Source organism: Protomyctophum parallelum, assembly GCF_964188405.1.
Source record: "Protomyctophum parallelum genome assembly, chromosome: 1".
In the NCBI taxonomy this organism is placed as follows: domain Eukaryota; kingdom Metazoa; phylum Chordata; class Actinopteri; order Myctophiformes; family Myctophidae; genus Protomyctophum; species Protomyctophum parallelum.
Window position 1 is genome coordinate 42,000,851 of NC_139697.1, and position 21,122 is coordinate 42,021,972.

Sequence of the window (21,122 nt, forward strand, 5' to 3'; positions counted from 1 at the left end):
GTAGAGCTGGGGAATCGGAGCATGTGAGCGAAGTGGAAATATTTTTGCTGCTGAGTGGACGTCAATCAATGTGAGTAATACTGTAGAGTGGGTGGGAGCAGAGTGGCGGGGGGATCTACAAGAGCAGGTGTGAGTGTGAATACAGCTTCTTGAACGTGGAGCAGGATTTCTCCGCTCATGACCTCTGTAGGGAACAATAGATCCTAGTAGTCACATATAATTAATGGTACAAATGTGTCGTCTTTAATACAGGGCAGTGGGTTGTTATTAGACACATTTTATTTTCTCTCTCTATCAGGAGGCAGTAACAACTGAGCAGAAGTCCCTGGGAGGACGAGTGGAGAACCTGCTGTCCTGGCTGAGAGAGACAGAGGCACAGATGGATGGAGGGGTGATAGAGAAAGACCATAGTCTGGATCAACTTACACAACAACTCCAGCTCTGCAAGGTAAGATGAGCACTTACTGTAACATCATGGCACAAACTCATTGTACTCTAGATCAAACAATCACCGAAATGACTGAACAACAAACACAAATTCCTTCCTTGTCTCATTGTTGCACCTGCTTGTTATTCCCCACAAAGGAGTTCCAGGCATCTCTGGCAGCTCGCTCCAATGAGGTCAACAATGCAGTGTACGACATCCAGGTCTTCATCTCGGAGCGGGCCCAGGACCTTGTGCCTGAGCAGAGCAGGCACCTCCTGGGGCAGCTCCAACAGCTCCAGAGGGCCTTCCACAGGGCCTCTGGCCAAGCCCAGGCCCGCGCCGAGGCCCTCTCCGCCCAGCTGGAGAGGGAGGAAGAGCTTCAGCGTAGGGATAGGCTGAAACAAGAGACAGAGAAGCAGCAAGAAAAACAGAGGCAGAATGCGAGGGAGAGAGAGGTTTGGACAAACATGGTTAAAATTGAACGAGCAAAGCCAGTCAGATTTTGAATGGCATGCTGTGAATATAGCACTCACCACCAGTATTGTCAACATAACCAGCATGTAACACACATGGTTTCTTTATTGGCCATTGAAGAGCTAATTTGGTGTGTCCTTACTGCTTTGAAGTATTACTAGCATAATAATTAAAATCACATCTAACTCACATAGAATGCACATAGAAGGGCAAAGGGATTGCAAATGTGATGCAAACATACTAACCGTTTGAATGCTTTATTATCTTATCATTATATACCGTAATTTCCGGACTATAAGCCGCACCTGAATATAAGCCGCACCAGCCAAATTTAGGGAAAATCCCATATACAAGCCGCACCGGACTATAAGCCGCACCGGACTATAAGCCGCAGCTACGTTAGCTCAGAGCCTGAGATGGCTCTGCGTTAGCTGTAAAAATCCATAGATTAGCCGCACCGTTGTATAAGCCGCAGGGTTCAAATCATGGGTAAAAAGCCGCGGCTTATAGTCCGGAAATTACGGTAATCCAAACAATGATGTCACCAATCCATTTTCACTAATTCACAGTAGATCACTGCTATTCTTGCTACAAACATTTGGTTGGGAGCTCATTCAAATGTTATCAATTATTTACACAGAAATGAAACACGTTTTACCATAAAGGGCTTTAATATCCAAATAAATGATCAATCAGCCTGTGATTTTAAGTTACATGTGAATTGACTCTTGACGTACCCAGGCCCCATAATGTTATTAATATTATCACCATTGCTGCTACTACTATGCCAATGAACCAATGTTTGCCACTCTGCACGTATCGCTATATAACCTGTGTGTGTTATTAAACTGTCTGCCTTGCTCTTTCAGATTGCCACTGAAGGAAATGCTTTCACCTCGATGGAAAACGGCTAGTGATTGTATAAGCAGAGAAGCCTCTCTCTCTCTCACTAGAATGTTTTCTCCTCCGCTTTCCAGAAAATGGGAGTGAAGGAGAGAAATGGCAATTGAAATGAACGACATTTGTCCGATGTGTCGTATTGTTAAAATATTTGTTTCTGTGCTGTATGCCTGTGTGCGTGCGTGTATTCGAGCGTGCGTGGGTGTGCGATCTCTGGACACAATCTGCTCAAAGTGTGCACAACATTAGAAAAAAGGTTTAAGAACAAGTGTGCACTTAACTGAATTATACAAAACAAGAACTGCTTGTTTGGGGTTTCACCGCACGTAACATCAATCAAGGAGACCATAAAAGAACACATGGTATTGAATATTGATAGATCTGTAGAGGGTGATAAGCATGTCAATATTGGCTCACACTTTCTTCCTCCTTGTATCTGGTTTTCTTTTTCTTCTCTCTCTCTCTCTCTCTCTCTCTCTCTCTCTCTCTCTCTCTCTCACCCCCATCCTTTTCTTTCTCAGGTGGTCAAGCAACAAAAGGTAGAATGCTCTCAGAAACTGGAAGGCCTCACGATGTGGTTGGCCGGAGCCGCCAGCCTCTTGGCCAATCAGAAGGCCGGAACAGAGACGGGAGACGTGAGCACCCTGCAACAGAAGCAGAAACAGCTGAAGGTACAGTATGGAGTATGGAGCTTGCATAATGTACTCCTTCCCTTTCATAACGATGTAAAGGGGTGCAATGATTATAATATACACAGATGAATACAGACACAAAAAAAACCACAACGTAAATTATTGCTCTTCTGTATTTTTATATATCCTCCAATATAAATTATGTTGGATTATAAAAACAATTATACAATAAAAATAAAACGTAATTCCCCAAAACATTGTTCATCTTTAGTAATACTCTATGCAGTGGACAGTTTCAATTCATCCACTTGTCCTGTATGGATCCTTTTACTTTGCATGTGCCTCACCTACCCTCTCACTTTTTTAACATTTAAACTTCCCCACTCTTTATTTCATTCGTTTACCTCCGTTTTGCATCTTTATCCTACCCATCATGTTTGTCCCTCTCCTCTCTACAAGGAGGTGCAGAGGGACCTCCAGAGCAGAGGCGAGGGTGTGGCCGAGACCATCCGCTCTGTGGAGGACTTCCTGGCAGAGCACAAGGACAGCCTGAGCCCAGAGGAGAGGAACAACCTCCAAGGAGCGCTAAGCCGGATGAAGGAGCAGTACGGTGCCCTGACAAACACAGCTAACACCTCCCTGTCGGAGGTGGACACTGCTATCAGCACCACCATACAGCAAAATACACAGAGGGTACGGGTGTAGAGCAGTTGCACATGTTAAGAACAGATTAGGACAAAGTACATAACATTTGTGTACACTGAAAATAAATGGCTTGACACTCTCCTCTCCTCTCCTCTCCTCCTCTTCGCCTCACCTCACCTCGCGTTCCCTCTCATCCCCTCTCCAGGCGAAGGCAGAAGAGCAGCTGCAGGAGACACAGGGCCAGATAGACACTTTGATGGAGGATCTGTCCTCCCTCAGCCAACCTGGGGGAACAGGAACCAGGCCAAACCTCACTGTTACTGATGCGCCATTGTCCTCCACGCGGCCAGAGGGCAGTCTACAGTCACACACAGATATGCTGCGGGTAAGAAACTTGCAGTTTGTGGAATGTTGTTACTTGAATCTTTTTGCTTTCTTTATAACTTAGGAATGATGCCTTTTTAGTTAAAAAAAGTATTGGCGAAGGGGTAATAAATTATTACCTTCGGGTTCACACATGATTTTAACAGACTTTTTGTCATATTATTTCCATCAGCCTTATGCTTATCCATCATTCTATCAGCTTTCCTTGTTTCTGACCCCTTCAAGAATGGCGATTATTTCCCCCCCCAGTAAATGCAGTTCAGAAGTTTGTCTTGGACTCTTACGGGTCTATTTGGTTTCATTCATACACTATTTGAGTTAAATTAAGTATTTTACCGTTGTAAGTGAGCAAAGAACTGGCTTATGCCTCTTCCTCTCCCCCTGACCTCTGATACTTGGCTCTTGTGTGTCAGGCGGAGTTGCAGCAGCTCCAGTCCCAGCAGGCCCAGTTACTGCAGGTGGCCCAGTCCACCCGCTCCCTGCTGGATCAGCCCGACTCGGCCGTCCCTCCGCAGGAGAAGCAGAGGCTCCGTGCTGCCCTGGACCAGCTCCAGGCTCAGCACCAGGAGAAGCTCCATAGCTGCCAGGTTCTGTCAACTTGTTGATTTATAGGCTTAAACAGGACATATTCTGCCTAATGTTCACCTATTAACAAATTAAACCTATCATTCAGTCAATTTGATCAGACCTAAGTTGCACTGACCAGTATCCCTACTGTTCTTCTACTGCTAGGACCGTCTGAGGAAGTCCGAGGCTGTGAGGGATGAGCTGGCCAAGTTCTTCCAGGAGCACGGAAACCTTTGCACCTGGCTAGAACAGTGTGAGCAGGAGATCCGTTCCCTGGGGGAAGGAGAAACCGACGCACAAGGACTGAAAGGACGGCTAGAGGAGCATAAAAAGGTTTATTGGCATTTTCCTTTTCACTCTCTCATTATACAGTAGTCGTTAACACCCATAATAGGGCTGCAACTATCGATTATTTTCTATAACTGATTAAATGTATATATTTGTAATATCATCTATCTATAAATGCACCAAGACTGTCTGTGTGTATCCACGTAACTCGAGAACCGTTTGCCCCAACGACTTCAAATTCGACACAGGCGTTCCACACCACCACAGGGGGTTCAGTGCCAGAACCGCCCCAAAAAGGCCTCTGCCCGGGCTCTGGACAGGGCCCCTGCCCATGGTCCATATATGGAGCTGGCCTGTTCTGACATCATTCTGACGTCTGCAATAGACTCCATATTTGGGCATGCCTGACAAAGAACTCCATATGGGCATAAAAGGGACACAGACATAATGTCTGGGTGGGGCATGCATTTCCAACTTGCATCATTCCAAGTAGGCCAGTGGCACCGTTGTAGAGGCCCCACGGGCACCTCTCTAGTTATTGTCTCCACCAGGCCGAAGGCATGGGGGGAGAGTATGTTTTGCACTCCGTCCGTCCGTGTGTGTGTTCGTCCGTCCGTCCGTCCGTGTGTCCGTGAGCAGCTAATCTCGGCCACCGTTAACCCGGTCGATGGCAAATTTTGCACACACACTCCCTGGATGCCAACGATGAACCTCTGCCCCAAACTTTCCAGAACGGCCTGTTATAGCGCCACCAGGAGGCCGCTTTGTGCGAAACAAGTTTTTGCACAGTACACCTACAGATTTTGTCCAAACATCACGCAAATTGGTACATAGTCTCTCTAGAGCCATTCAACGAAACCGGTCTTTCAGATTTCTCAGACTCCATCCTGATTGGTTAAGATTGGCTTCCAAAGTTCACAGGAGTGCTCAGTTTCAAACAAAATGCTGCAAATCATGAACACATCGCGTGATTTCCGTGAAATTGTGCACCCACATTCCCACTAGGCCGAGGACGAAATGCCACATGAACAATTTCAACTCAGCCTCAAGGTGGCGCTATAACTGGCCGAAAAGTGTTTTTACCTCTAACTGCACGGATCTGTGGATAACGTTGTATGCCAACTCCTAGGCAAGCTGCAATGTCCTACATTCCTATCCTGGTGGAGACCTGTGCCCAGAAGGGCACTTTTTTTTTAATTATTAATTTCCTTTTTTTTTTTTTTTTACTTTATTACATTCTAAATCAATTTAACCCCTTTAAGCAATTCCCATGGTTATACACATACATGTGTACACATAATATAACATTAGTACATTAGCTACCATTTTACTGGCATTGAAACCATATTATCCCTCTGTCCTGTAGCTTGCTGAAGACGTGATCTGCCACAAGGCGGACCTGCGCTTTGTCTCCATTTCCGGTCAGAAGGTTCTGGACTCTGTCCAGGGTGCTCTGGAGCGGGAGGCCGGAGGTTCTGACCCATCGCTGGACGGCACCAAACAGCTGGTGACGGACAAGTTGCACGATGCCAACCACCGCTACACGTCCCTGCACACCAAGGTAAAGGTTTTATCTTATAAAGTTTTCGGAAAAGAATTACCGTACGTATGATGCCATTATATCAGTGGTGCTCAAGGCCCCCGCACTTTTATATAGCACTTGTCTAGACATTGTCACAAAGTGCTTTACAGCGCAGGGTAAAATAATACAACAAAAAATCAATGAATAAAACGGTCTTCGCGTCTCTTCCTCTTTTACGGCTGACAAATCTCTGATTCTACATCGCATCAGAACGCTGATGTTCTGTCCTGACTTCAGCATGCATCTCTTTTGGAATATTAACACTTCTAAAGAGAGATCAGACTTTTTTCCACCTCCCGGTTTTGAGGGGAAATGGAAGGCGGGGATTTTCAGAGTGAAATATCCCTCAACTGCTGGGCACTCCAATGCCTTTATTTTGAAAAGTTCCAAGACACTGTTACTTTTAAGGCAGGCACTCAAATGGCTACAGAAACATTGTATGGCTGAATTTGTCATAAGACATCCTGGATAACAGCCTCAGTTCAAAGTAAATGTATCGGGTTGACTCAGATTTGTCTGTCTCCCTCCCTACGTAGTCGTCGGAGCTGGGCGGGCGTCTGTCCAGCCTGTTGGAGAGGTTCCAGCAGTACCAGGACGATGCTGTGTCCCTCCACAGCTGGCTCAGCACCCAGGAACAGAACGACGGCATCGCCAGGCCCAGCGGAGACTCAGACCCTCAGACCCTGCAGAATACACTACGACAAGTACAGGTGAGCAAGAGAGACGCACCGTGAAATTAACCCATTCTGACCTGAGATCAGATTCATACGAGGTTTCCGCCGGACACACACTGGTCCTGATGAACCCATTCTGACCTGAGATCAGATTCTAAAAATGTCAGTCGTTCTTCGATTTTTCAAAAAATAGCAGACCTACAAGCTCGTATCGCGCCACTCGGTGGCGCGATATGAGCTTGTAGATCTGCTATTTTTCAATAGCTAAAGCATAACATGATGCTGACACCAAAATGGGTGCCCGGTCAGAATGGGTTAAGAAGTGCTGTGAAATGAATGCACAGATATAGACATGTACTGCACATGATCTTTGTGTTCACATTATGATAAGTGTATTGCAGGAAAGATAAACATGACTTTACACACTTCATAATACAAATATGGAGAAATGAGTTACTGTAGATGGTGTGCACTCACAGGCACATGCATGCACAAGAGAGACATCCCAATTTAGCAGCGAGTTGATCGAACAGTACGGTACTGTCTGTGGAGCAAGACAGTGGTTCATCAACAATGGATTCCACTTCTGTTGTGTTTGTGGTGTCCTCAGCTGTTACAGGATGAGCTGGCTGAGCGTTCAGTGCAGTTGGAGAAGGTCAAGCGAGCTGGCAGAGACCTGGTCAGCACAGAGGAGTCACCATCTCTCAAAGCTGTTGACATCCTCTGCACCGCAGGTACATTAGCTAGTCCTATTACTCTGTTATAAGAGATGACATTCGTGTTTTTTTTAATGTATATACCGCTGTAACAGAAAAGTTGTCATGTTGGGACAGTGGAGAAAGACAAAAATCTAATTATGGCCTGTTTTGCAAATTGTGGCTCACTACTTCTCTCCTTAGTCTTTTAAATAAATAAATAAAGTACAAACCATGAAATATATTTTAATATATTTTTCCCATTACTTTTCCCTGCATCCAATTCAGACGGTCTAGAGAAGAGATTCGGCTCTCTGTCGGCGTCGATCTCAGAGCGCGCCAAGCAGCTCCAGACATCCGTGGCCCAGTCGGTCAGTGTTCAGGAGAACCTGAAGGGTCTGTTAGCTTGGTTGGATGAGCTGGTTCTGACCCCGGGAGCTGTCCAACCCACCGTACAGGCCCTACAGGAAGCTCTCACACAGAATCAGGTAAGAAGAAGTAAGGGGGAGTAGTGGGTTTCTTCAGAGTGAAAACAACAATAAAATATTTCGTTAGAGGGACCTCCAGAGGCAAATATTTGAGTACAAAATGTTCGTTTTAAAAAATATACATATCCAAAGAGTTACATTCAACGTTTTAGGCATTTTGCAAAAGCTTTAATTCACAGTGATGTGCCAGACATGTTATCATGTGGACATGGCATCATAAGGTGTTCATCATATCACGGCACCTATCCAAAGCGTATCGATCTCAAACCAGAGTCAGAGTAGATGTTTCCAATCCATAATGCCCTGACAATATTCCTCCTCGTCCTCCTGTTCTTTCTTAAGAAACTCCGCCAGGAGCTGTTGTCCAGACAGGGCAGTGTAGAGGCCACGCGGGACGCCGTCTCCAAGCTCCTGCAGAGCTCCGACCCCAAAACGGCCTCAGGCATGCAGGGGGCGCTGGCCGAGCTGAACCGACGCTACGCTGCAGGCCAGGCCAGTCAGGCGGAGCGGGAGGCCACGCTGAAGGCTCTGCTTCCCAGGCTGGAGAGCTACGAGCGTCTCGGGACAGACCTCCAGGCCTTCGCCCAGACCAGGCTGAGGGCATTGAGCCCTGTGGGACAGCCTGACCGTAGCATAGATGACTACAGACAGACCATAGAGGTGAGTTGTGTGAATGTTATTCTAGGTTATTAAAGATGTTTTTATTTTACACTAGATATTTCTGCAGTTCTCAGGCTGAGCAATTGCATTTGATTTTCTGGGCATTTTAGTCAACACTCCAGACCATCATCCATAAGAGGTGGTGATGGCAAGAGAGGCTTCGTTTTCACATTGATTCTAGGACCACTTTACCTTAAATATACTGTGAAATAAACACCCAATACATGACATCAGCAGATATGGGGTTGTGACATTAAATGGTTTAAACAGACATAAACAAATAGAGATGTGTGTGCGTGCGCCCTCCCAGGAGGTGAGGTCAGACTTGGAGCAGGAAGCTGGCCAATTGAAGTCTTTCTGTGTCCTGGGAACCGAGCTCAGCCAATCAAAAGCTTTCACCAACACTCAACAGCTGTTGGACAATGTCAAACGTGTCTCTGATGAGTTCACCCATCTGGAGACCAACGTCAATGAAAGGTAATGTTGACAATAAGACAATCATGTTTACAGTTGTAGAGCACTGTTTCAGCCCTTACAGATGAGTCAATCATTTTCTGTTTGTTTTAACAGAAGAACCAGCTGGGAGGGGACAATTGAGTCATTGTTAGGAATGGTACAGTGCAGAGCAGGTTCATCATGTGGCAAACCTCCACCGAACTGGATTTGTATTTACTGGCAATGATGAGATCAAGACAAAAACCTCATGTGCAGTGCAATTCACCAAAAAGAACACAAGGGGGCGTAAGAGTCAAAAAAAGGACTGCTTAATTTGGTCCCACTCCTCTCTTTAAAATGTGACACTTGGGCCTCATTTTAAATGCACATTTCACATCATTTAATTTTAACGAGCAGAAAAGACCAAATCCCCACAAGACTTCACATGATTGACTGTGCATGTTTGTTGTCAAAATAAACACATTGCGAATGGCCTCATGAAGACTGGCGATGAAATGTTAATGAGGGTGTGGGTTGGATCCGTTTCCTTGTGTTTATGGAACATCAGATGCTAAGCCAATTCTTTGATGTAGTACCAGATGTAGCGTGCTCATGGGGGATACCGTCAGTCTATTTAAGTTCCAGCTTTAAACAGTTTGACCATTGGCCTCTAATTCCACTCTAGGCATCCTGAGTATTGATGGTTTTCGTGCTTTCAGAGTTTGAGCTATGACCTCAGGTCTAAGCAACTGACTATGTGGTTGAATTGAAAATCAGCGGTAATCTGGGTCCCTGCATGCTGAAGTTAAGAACCACTGAGTGAGACAAATCAGTCCCATGAGAGCCAAGGATGCCAATGGTCATACAGAGAAGTATTTGCCAACAGGAGCTTTAGCTGCTATTTTTACTATGAGCTTTGTGTGCCTTGCAATACGTCCAAACAATTCTTCAAATTATAAAAAGTACTGTAGATCAGCTATTTTTGCTGCTTTTGAGCAATACTGTATGCACGTGTTTGGCTTGCTGTATACCCGTTTGTCTCGTCTAATTTTGTTCGTGTGTACGGTATGTGTTTGTATGGCCAGTGCAAGCCGACATGCACAAGGCGTCTGCTAACATAAGCCATGTGGACAAGGCTCATTGTCTGTCCTATAAAATGACTCCCACACCACCAACACAGCGGGAGAAAATAGCACCACGATAATGATACCGTTACCATGCCAGGCAGGCTTCTAGTGGCTGTTTTGTCTGTGTGCGGTCAGCGCTCTCCCAACTGTACCCGAGGGCAAACCACGTACGAGGAGCAGGGATCAAGGCTGTGTTTCTGCTAACTGGACCCCAGGGGCCACGATGGTGTGTGGATAACGGCCTCCGAGACAGCCCTCACCAGCAATGTGGCTTTGTTCTGTTTTTGTCTGCAGCCTCAAAAGTTCAGTGTCACGAGTGGCCATTTGAGGTTTTAGCTAAACTTTGATTTAATACATAATGGAACTAAATTGAGACTCATGATTCTTTATCTGTTTTCTATCTCCCCCTCCTCTCTGTAATGACCCCCACTCACCCTCCTCTCTGTAATGACCCCCACTCACCCTCCTCTCTGTAATGACCCCTACTCACCCTCACTTCTCCCTCCTCTCTGTAATGACCCCCACTCACCCTCACTTCCCCTGTCTTCTCACCATCTCCCCTCCTCTCTCTCTCTCTCTCTCTCTCTCTCTCTCTCTCTCTTTGTCTCTCTCTTCCTCCTCACCAGGTTTGCAGCCATCCAGGCGTGTGAGCAGCAGCTGGCTCAGTTCCGTGGGCTCTCTGGCTCCCTCCTCAGGTGGCTCCAGACGGTGCAGGAGCAGTTGCCCACCAAAGAGCCCAACCTCGACACGGATGGCCTGCAGAGACGAGTCCAACAGTTAGAGGTGTGTGTGTGTGTGTGTGTGTGTGTGTGTGTGTGTGTGTGGTGGGTGAGTTGTCATTATGTGCCCACACCAGTGTCATATTACTTCTGCCAAGGAGATTATGTAAGGACATCTTATCGATTCCTGTGATGCCCATGATCTTCATTCTTGTTTGCGATTGTTTTCACTGTATCATTCATTACTGCCTCAGACAGTCGGATGTGTTCGGTCATAATATCAAGGCCAAATTGTATAGACTCAGGACATCTGTTGGAAATGCCATATTGCATATTATGAACATACAGTATATTTGTACATATCTGTCAAAAGCAACAGAGGCCTCTGAGAATCAATTCATCATTACAGCTACAGTACACGATCCCTATGGCCGTGATATTTACTGCAAATTTCAATGACTAGGCTATCTATTTGTGTATGCAGGACTTGCTGAGTGACTGGGAGACTCAGGGAGCCAGGGTTCAAGAGCTGAACAAGAATGGATCAGAACTGGAGACCGTCATCATCAACATCACAACCCCAAAGAGCAAGACTGGTAAGAACTGAGCACTCGGACAAGGGAGCTGCACAGAGGGTTACGCTGAATGGAACTCGCAATCGGAATGCCTTCGTTTAGTTTAGGTTTTGAATGCACTAGCATAAACCATAGAGGAAAATGAGGATACATTTGACAGACAAATCATTAACCACTATACTTCTGCTATTCCAAAAGAGCTGATTTATAACACCCACAATGTGTGATGAGCTTGTAGAGCTGATATTTTTGAGGGGCCCCTCCTATGCACGGAATGTGATGATTTAATTGGCTGAACACGGAATGTGATGTATGATGATAAGAGCGCCTCTCACAAAGTGTATTTTAATTTTAATTTATTTTTAACATTTTGACATCCCCGATATAGAGCGTCGCAGTCCCGCCCCCTTTCAGAACGACGAGGGCACCAGGAAATAATTCCCCATTGATTTTCCCCATAGACATTTCAAAAAAGTATTTATTTAAAGACCTTTAAAGCCTCGGACAAAGCCAACATACAGTATACAAACACATATTTTTGGGCCAAACAAATAATTAGAAAGAAGAAATACTACAAAAGAAGACTTTATACTTAGCACCTAATAAAAGGCTCTAAATGTCCGTGCTGCTCCTCTCCTCCTTCTACAACAAAATAATTGTTGTACCCTGCCCTTTTTTCCTCTTTCTGTGTCTTTCTAAAAATGTGTTTATTGTCATGATTTGTCAACTCTGCTGTTGGCTTTGGCTTTAAATGTCTTTAAATAAATACTTTTTGAAACGTCTATGGGGAAAATGAATGGGGAATTATTTCCTGGTGCGCTCGTCGTTCTGAAAGAGGGCGGGACTGCGACACTCTATTGAGTCTATAGGGACACCATCATTAAATAATACATAATTAAAGATAATTCAATATCTCAGAACAAGCAAGTAAGCGGACTTACGAGCGTTTGTTATCAGGAGATTTATTGTAAATAGTTTATTGCGTGTCATCCATTTAAATTCAGCATTTAGGAAATACTACAGAGACAAATGCACTTGTCGTCTGTCCTCTGCATCCTGTACCCCTGGCACTGTCTATCAGCTGCCATGGCTTTGGTCCAATGTCTTCAACCACCCAGCTGTCTCAATCTGTGTGTCTCTCTCTCCCAGGTGTTCCTCAGATCAATGGCTCCAATCCCAGCAGTGTCAATGGCATTCACACCTGTAAAGGTGAGCTCACTCCATTACCTCTAGACTAGTCCACAACATCTCTCTCACCGGAGATAACTGAATGATGTGTGGTTTATTTGTCCTCTTCTCTAACACCTCTTCTATACTTGTGTACTGATGTTGCACACCGAACATAGCAGATCTACACACTCATGATGTTATTTCTGGCATGTAACAACCATGGCAACCTTGTACATCTCAGGCTTAATGTCTACCGTACCCTGTTGTTGTCTACTTTTCTACTCCACACTACTACATTGTGTCCCAATCAGTCAAAACTTGATTTGTCAAGAACAATGGTAACCTGGCTGCTCACTATTAGAGCTCCATAAGTAACAACTCCAGTCCTTATGTTTAAGAGGCGCTCACAAAGTCTTGCCCTGAGGAAGACTTACAAGTCGTTTTTATAAATGTGACAATTGTAATGCCGTCCCTTTACCATCCAGACCTAACAGAGCTGCAGGTAGCGGTGTCGGAGGTGAACGGCCGCTACGAGTCGTTGGGCTCGGAGCTGAAGGAGCGACAGGGCCGCCAGCACGCCTCCCTGGAGCTGAGACAGAAGGCCAGTCAGGGCACCGACGAGCTCCGTGGCTGGCTGAGAGAAAGGGAACACAGCCTGGTGGTGCAGGGCCAGACAGCCTCCCCCTCCAAGCCCGAAGTGGTACGCGCCCAGGCACAGGAGAACAAGGTGAGACTCTCTTGTCGGTTTGGACCATTTAGTCTATTTCACAAGGGAAACGGTTGGGTTGTGTTCTTTTTTTGTAAAAGTGCAGTTGGTTGTCTGATGCCAAAATCATAAGTTGTGAAATGTACTTTGGTGCTATTGTCCAAGTCCTCCCACGAACAGAACATTTCCAACCATATTTGGCTGTGGTAGCAGTATTTGGCAGCTAGCAGTATTTGGCTGTGGTAACGTAGTTTCTTGATACATACTGTACATTTAAGAATCCAAATTTAGTCATGTAAATATTGAAGTGATCCGTAAAATCTCCAGTTATCTGCAGTTACTGAAATGCATATATGTGCGGGATGTGTGGCTGTGAAATGCGTTTGTTGTCTTATGTGTTCTGGTGTCCTCCTCTCCTTCAGGCCCTACTGACGGAGCTGGCTGAGCATTCTGGGAAGGTGGAGGAACTGAAGGGAACACTAAGGAAGCTCATTGCAGAGAACCCTGACTCTCCAGAGGCTGACACATGGAGAAAACAGCTACAAGAGATAGGTGAGTTGTAGAAAAAACAAAGAGGCAGGTGTGTATATATTGCTCTATCTAAAGGTGGAGTAGCACATTCACGATTATTTTTGTTTGAATAGAAGGTTGCATTTTAATCAATATTTAACAAAAAAGCAGGAACGTACAATTTCTTAACCAGTTGAAAAGTGAACTTCAAACTAGTGTATATGCATAAGTAATGTGAGGCAACTGGAAAGACCCCTAGTTACCCACTAAGGGTTGCATTGGACACTACCAAGATAACACACAGCTAACCACAATTTATGGGGCATATCAGCGATCTCCAAGTGTCTGGTTGACCAATCAGATTGCTTGGCTGAAGGTAGCTGTTGCGTAAGAGACAGCGAAGGCGGCAGATGAACATTATCCAGAGAGAGCATGTGGGAAGTGTTCCTGTCAAAGCTGTTTGTTCCTCTACTTCTGCTTGATATTTTAACCACAGTCTCTTATGTGAGGTAGCTGGAACCATAGCAAAGTGCCTCTAGTTTTACAGTCCTTTTTTCAAACTAATTTGGACACACTGCTGGATACCCAGAGCATGAGTCAGAGCGTGAGCGGAGGACAGAGGCAAAAATAAATGACTCCCTGCTTCTTAAGCGTTCCTTTGTGTGAAACTGAAGACGAAATACTAAAATGGATTAATTATAATTCTGTCTTTGATGTTGTTCTTGTCTTTAATGATGCCGAGGAAAGCATTAAGCCTGCCTAAGCTGGATATACTGTGTAAAGGTTCATTGCCTGCCCCACTTAAACAGGTGGATGTGGATCCACAGTGGTGGATGGACTGTTAAGTAGCAACTATTCAAACATGTAGAAATTAAGTGTCACTGTGGTTGGTGCTCAACATAGTGGCTGATAAGTTTGTCTCAGAAATGTGCCATCTTGTGAGTAATGGTAATGCCCTGCAGGGAACATAATGGTAACTCCACACACTGGCTCTCACAAGTGTATGCAACTATGCATATTCGAACTTAAACCCTTTATACTTCATTGACCGGGGTCTATGAAGGTACACTTTTTTCCCCCATAACATCAAATCTCTTCGACAAAAATAACGAATCTAGATCTAGAATCTATTTTGGGACGCTAGGGTTCAAATGGTTAAAATTTAAATGTTCCATCCCTGGTACAAGCAGCCTAATGGCTAACTGTCTGACTCAGAATATGTGTGGCTTTATGTAGCTGACTAAAACTGCGTCTTAAATGAATCCATTAAGAGTAAGACCTGAGGCAGATTCTAAAAAGGCCTTCTAAATCAGTAATTCACAAACGTTTTTGTGGCAACGACCCCAATGACACAGATGCTTTCGCGGTTGAATGGCTTAAACTGGTGCACCGAGAGGATTATAGACCAGTTGTACTGTATGTGTTAAATCTAAAGTTTGTGAAAACTTAAGACTCATGCCCTTATCAGCATTTTTGTTCCTTACCACTCTGATTCCTATTGGTTGTTTGCTCCAGACTCCCGCTGGCATCAGACCAACCAGACAGCAGCTCAGAGGCAGACTGAACTGGAGACGTGTGCTGATAGGCTGGGCAGCTTTTCCTCAGCAGCCAGTCAGCTGGGGCCCTGGCTGAGGGAGAAGGAACTGATGATGAGTGTGTTGGGACCACTGAGTATCGACCCCAACATGCTCACCACACAGAAACAACAAGTACAGGTAGGGAGGTGACATTAAGCTATTACTGTAAGCCCTAAAGTATTATGCTGAACTTAGTTGTCTGACGAATGGCGTGAATAGCCAATATACAAGCTTACAAGCAATGCATCACATTGGGATGCGTTGTGAGCTTGTAGATCTGCTATTATATATAATGTATATGTATATACAATACGATATATATACTGTATAAAGAGTGTGTGTGACATATACTGTATATATGTGTAAGGTATTTTATAACGATGATAATTTAAATGACATTACATATAATGTAATTGTAATTACATATCGTGAACATTTCATGCCCAAAATATGGATGCCAGAGTTAATGTGGCCAAACACACACACACGTGCACATACAGTTCACAGACAGACAACACTATGATGTCAGCAGACAGACACTCAACCAAGGCAATCAATAACAATGACATGCCTGTGCAAGAATGACACAGTGATTCCACTGTTTAACTGAGATATACTGAGACGCAAAGAGATCCATCATGAATTTAAAAAAAAAAGCCAGACCAGACCACCTGCTGTTTTTCATCAAAATACCAGACCTTCAGGTGAAAGATCGACTACATTCACCCGATGTCAATTATTTCAATGTTTATAATGATTTGAAGGTTAATGACTGATAACACACAAATTCACAGGAAACCACATATGAACGTAATCTCGTCACAAAGATGACCGTTTCATCACGCCCACCTCTTCCCTCTCCCCCTCCAGTTCATGCTGCGTGAGTTCGAGACCCGGCGGCCGCAGTTCGACCAGCTGACCCAGGCCGCCGATGGCATCCTGTTGGCCGGAGACGCTGCCCAGGACCCCAAGGACTTGGAGGAGGTCCGGTCTGAGCTGAGCTCCGTCTCACAGCAGTGGGGGGACCTGACGTCCCGACTGACCCAGAGGTCAGAACACATTGACAAGGCGCAGGGAACCAGCGAACGCTACCAGGTAGGTTACTTGACAGTTTGTGAGGATTAGTTGCTATACAATAGCTGTTATTTAATTCACAATCTTTATCCTGCCATGCAGTCCATACCATACATCGAAAGACACGATAGCCCTTGTCAAGCCTCTCCAGAGTCACTCCACTGACCCAATGTCCTTTCCAAATCCATGTTTTCTTAATAGTTAATAAAGTTGTTTGTCTTCCTTTAATAGAATCATTTATCATTTCTAAGGATAAACCTATAAACAGCTCTTTTAACCGTTTACCAATGTTTGGTCTGTTGTGTGGACATATCATGGCATGACTCCTGAGGGTGAATCCATCAACCATTTTTCTTGTAATAAGCATACTGTAGAGAAGAATTTGTACATTTTCATTCTGACCTTGTTTCTCCCCACCCCCCCACCCCCCCCCAGGCTCTGTTGAGGGAGCTCTCCTCCAGCGTGTCGGCTTTAGGCAACAGACTGGACGGCCAGGCGTCTCTGAGCGCCCAGCCCGAGGCGCTCAAACTCCGCTTGCAGGAGACGGGGGAGATCCGTTCTGAGCTAGAGAGGAGGCGCACGGAGCTGGCAGAAGCCGAGAGGCTGTGCGGGGAGCTGAGTGCCATCGTGGCCGAGCCCTACCTGAAGGAGGAGCTCAGCAAACGTCTGCAGGCCGTCAGCTCCCCGCTGAAGAGTCTCGAGGAGAGAGCTGGTGGGTGGAGTTTGCCGTGGTTTGGTTTTGGTTTAGTTGTCCGTCCGCACGCTCATGTAAACAATGTGTTCCCTTTAATCACGTTTAACAACTTAAGCCCTATATACACACACACACACACACTCACATTCTAAAACCACATTTGATGAATGTTTATATTAATAATGGAATTAGCTGGTTGTTTACTGTTGGTCTCTGTAACAGACCATGTGGTGGTTTAGCTTCTTCAGTTTTGTAATATGAGCCGCATAATGTTTTATTTAAGGCTTCTAAGCCCTCATAAACTCTAAAAGAAGAATCCTTTAATTTGCCAGCACTATAATAACACATCCATTAAACTAAATAAAACTAGTGAATTCCACCCCAAGCCCCAACATAACATTTGATGTGATTCTATTTGCTTACTGTACTCTATTTGGATTACGATATAACCTCATGTCTCTTTTCATGTGTCCTCCTACCAGCTGACGGTCTGTCCCAGCTCCAGACGGCCCTCTCTTCCACCCAACAGTTCCAGCAGATGTTCGAGGAGCTGCGGTCCTGGCTGGACAACCACACCGACCCCAGGGATTCCTCCACAGATTCCTTGCCCTGTCAGCCAGGGGCCCTGCGCACCTTGCTGGCCCAGACAGAGGAGCTCCAGCATGGTATTGACAGCCAGCGCGGCCCATACGAGCTCATCCAGGCCGAGGGAGCCTCACTCCTCGCCACCCTACCCACCGGGTGTGACGAACGCTCGGCCCTGCAGTCCCGCCTGGCCGCCCTGCGTCAGGACTGGGACGGCCTGAACCAGAGGATGGCCGACCGCGAGAGCAGGCTCAAGAGCACACTGGGAAAAGCCGAAACGTACCAGCAGCTCAAGGCAGAGCTCACGCCGTGGCTGGCAGAGTGTGAGGAGAAGGACGGAGAGATCCGGCCATCCCTGGACACCGCAGCCCTTGACGAGGCCCTGCAGAAGGCCCGGGGACTAACCATGGACCTGGAGAGACGAAGACCCTTACTGGAGACCCTGAACACTGCAGCGGACCAACTGCTGGAACAGTGTCGCGTCGGGGAGGAGGAGGTTTGTCTACTTTTATCATTCATTCTATTGTAAAGCATTGTTATAAATAAATTATAACTATCAATGCCAAATAAATTCTATATTATGATTATCATGTATTTGTTTGGTTATTTTGGTATGTTGAGTTTGTTTTGTGTTCTGCAAAACGAACAAACTAGCCTAAACTGAACTAATCCTAACTAAATCAGGTTCGGGACGAGAAGGCCCAGTTGAACCGCAGGGTGGATGGGCTGGCAGAGAAGATACAGAACCGCACATCCCAACTGGAGGAGTTGGCCAGCCGTCTGAAGGAGTTTGATGATGGGAGGCAGGTTGTAGAAAGGAGGCTGGAGGCTGCCAAGCATCAGTTGGAAGTCCAAGTGGCTCTGGGGCCACAGGTAACCATCTACGATATTATGCAGTGTGATAAGATGAAAAGGAGAATGTTGGAGTCTTCTGACGCAAGAGTTGGATCTTACTGCTCAATGCGTGTGACAGGCTCAATGGTAGAGTGAAGAAATAACTGCAGGATTGTTCATAACAAGATCTGCTTTCCAGTGCTGCTTGCCATGCTGTGGTATTAACTGGAAATTAAACTATATAGCTACAGAGAAACTGGGGAGAGCAGATGTACTGTAGTGTTCTGTCCAGACAATAGCCAAATTCCAATACTCTAACTTCCACACTCTTCCACACGCGAAGATTCCACACAAATGTCTGTCTACTCGCTTCCTCCGTCCTCCAGATGTCATCAAATGAATAAAAAATATTAGGGTTGTTTCTGTGGTCTATCATTAATTGTTCTGCCAAGATGTAATTAAACGTACTGTCATACTGTTTTGATGGGAAAGACCAATACTGCGCAATATCAGATCAATCATATTGGATATATTCATATTTTAAAACATGACATATGTCAAAACAATCGATTGAGTTTGTGTAGCAGTTGTGATAACATCAATTCCAGTAACACTGCATTCACGTACAGTAGTTAATTGCATATTCTCTTCAATGTCACCTTAAGGCTTAAGCAGACAACTTTAGATCTACTGTATACAGTTCAGGCAAATTGATATAACAAAAGTAAAACCACTATTACACACAAATGCTGTATGATGTATTACTTTTGCACATGTCTCCACTCAAAATCATCTTGAGGACATATAATTTCCTCATCCCATATTGGTGTTGTCTTTCTCTCACTCTCTTTCTCTCTCTCTCTCTCACGCCACAGGCATGCAGTGCCAAGAGTCTGGAGAGACTGCGGAGCCAGCAGGAGACCCTGAGGTCCCTGCAGCCACAGGTGGTCTACCTCAAAGACCTGGCTCAGGGTCTGGTTCAGGACGCACCCCGGACACCGGGTGGCAGCACTGAAGGTGCACAGAGGCTGCAGCAACAGGCCACAGACACAGAGAAAGAATATGGAGATGTGACTGAGAAGGTGAGAAGGAAATCTCATGTGAAACTGACCTAAAACTAAAATATGTTGCTTGTGCGTTGTGTAGATTCAAGTAGAATTGACCAATAATATGCTTTTTGTTTAATCAGAACAAAACACATTTTAAACATTTTAAACAATCACATTGCAATTAAAGACCAGAGGTTGTGTGAAATTGACCTGAAAGTCTCAGAATGCTTTCGCACACCTCACAAAGTGCTTTAAAATGTCCTAACAGCTTTCACACTCTCAGAGAGGTCAAACCACTGGGCAGATACGTAGGATAACAAAATGCAACCTATTTCAAATATTTGATTGTATGATATCAACGACGCAAGTTTATTTTTTGTAAGTTAAACGTCAGATAAACAGATAAGATAAAACAGATAAGCACAGTAATATTAGTAGACTTGGTGTTCATGCCAGTAATCGGCGCAGGTTAGTTGCTTTCAAATCAAATGTTGTAACTAAACTCTTTGACAAGGACAAGGGGTCAAGCACCATGCTCTGTGACTTCTCTTGAGTGTTTACATTGTTTGATTTGAGTCTTCTCCGTAGGTTTAGTTTCCCCATGTTGCTGAAATTCACTTGGGTCAGTGCGTTTTTCAAGAAAAAGGCTGCACGCTCGTAGCCACGATGCTGCATATTTATTGACAAGAATCCAACGTTGCGACCTAGGAGGTCTTCTTCAGGGAATCAATCGCCAATACAAACTAGAAATTGTAACCATTTTTACCCTTCATACACAGTCTAAGCATGGGGAGAACAGGCAGCAAAGAAGAGACAAAAACTGATGGAAAGAATGATAACAATTATTAGGCTGGTGTTTTCCACGCAGCCTGGTGTGGAAAACATGTATGAAATAGGGAACTACTCACACACAGGGCCATTGTCTGTGTGTGTGTGTGTGTGTGTGTGTGTGTGTGTGTGTGTGTGTGTGTGTGTGTGTGTGTGTGTGTGTGTGTGTGTGTGTGTGTGTGTGTGTGTGTGTGTGTGTGTGTGTGTGTGTGTGTGTGTGTGTGTGTGTGTGTTACAGGAGGTACTGAAATAGATAGTGAGAGACAGAGAGAGAAAGAGTGTTTGTGTCTTATGTTGACACTCAAGATGAGAGAGTGCAGTACAACCAAAGCCGTCGGTAGAGTTCTTCATACTTGGGCTTCACTGCTCATATATGGTCATTGTGGACATTCAACATACCCAAACACTGTTACCCAAACAAGGAGCCTAAATTACAACGTCATAACATGGCTTTATTATATCCATATTCGCACTGTTAAGTTTCCAAATAAATGTAATGTAAACTCAACCTGTATGGCGCTCTTGGTATAATAGAGTAACCATGGGCTCTGTATGCCGTTGCTGACGGAAAGTTGTATTTTGTGTTTCTCATCAGTGCATTGATCCGATTCTATTTGTTCCACATTAAAGAGAAACCAATAACATTGCATTGCAGAGCTTGCGGCTGATGATTCAGCAAGCAGATAAGATTTCATTAGCCAGGCCCTGAGACAATGATTCTATTGTATCTGTGCTGACAGCTTACATTTTGAGTACTTTTTGGTTCCTTTTTTTCTTTAAAAAATAATGACAATAATATATCATTGTCAATAATGACAATGAT

General features: G+C 45.0%; 1 protein-coding gene across 11 annotated transcripts in view; it reads left to right on the forward strand.

The window, feature by feature from the left end:
- Positions 1–21,122, forward strand: part of macf1a (microtubule actin crosslinking factor 1a) — a 266,103-nt gene that overhangs the window by 162,576 nt on the left and 82,405 nt on the right. For 10 of the 11 annotated variants that reach the window (XM_083785940.1, XM_083785948.1, XM_083785944.1 and 7 more), the window contains 24 exons: positions 299–448; positions 586–882; positions 2,323–2,472; positions 2,893–3,126; positions 3,284–3,463; positions 3,876–4,049; positions 4,195–4,362; positions 5,684–5,878; positions 6,436–6,609; positions 7,184–7,307; positions 7,557–7,756; positions 8,099–8,416; positions 8,727–8,893; positions 10,605–10,761; positions 11,182–11,293; positions 12,422–12,481; positions 12,928–13,169; positions 13,571–13,700; positions 15,174–15,373; positions 16,106–16,330; positions 16,745–17,021; positions 17,486–18,084; positions 18,273–18,461; positions 19,298–19,504. In XM_083785940.1, coding sequence (XP_083642066.1) covers positions 299–448; positions 586–882; positions 2,323–2,472; positions 2,893–3,126; positions 3,284–3,463; positions 3,876–4,049; positions 4,195–4,362; positions 5,684–5,878; positions 6,436–6,609; positions 7,184–7,307; positions 7,557–7,756; positions 8,099–8,416; positions 8,727–8,893; positions 10,605–10,761; positions 11,182–11,293; positions 12,422–12,481; positions 12,928–13,169; positions 13,571–13,700; positions 15,174–15,373; positions 16,106–16,330; positions 16,745–17,021; positions 17,486–18,084; positions 18,273–18,461; positions 19,298–19,504 — 4,929 coding nt within the window. The remainder of the gene's footprint in view (positions 1–298; positions 449–585; positions 883–2,322; positions 2,473–2,892; positions 3,127–3,283; positions 3,464–3,875; positions 4,050–4,194; positions 4,363–5,683; positions 5,879–6,435; positions 6,610–7,183; positions 7,308–7,556; positions 7,757–8,098; positions 8,417–8,726; positions 8,894–10,604; positions 10,762–11,181; positions 11,294–12,421; positions 12,482–12,927; positions 13,170–13,570; positions 13,701–15,173; positions 15,374–16,105; positions 16,331–16,744; positions 17,022–17,485; positions 18,085–18,272; positions 18,462–19,297; positions 19,505–21,122) is intronic. The other variant, XM_083785941.1, reaches the window with a different exon arrangement.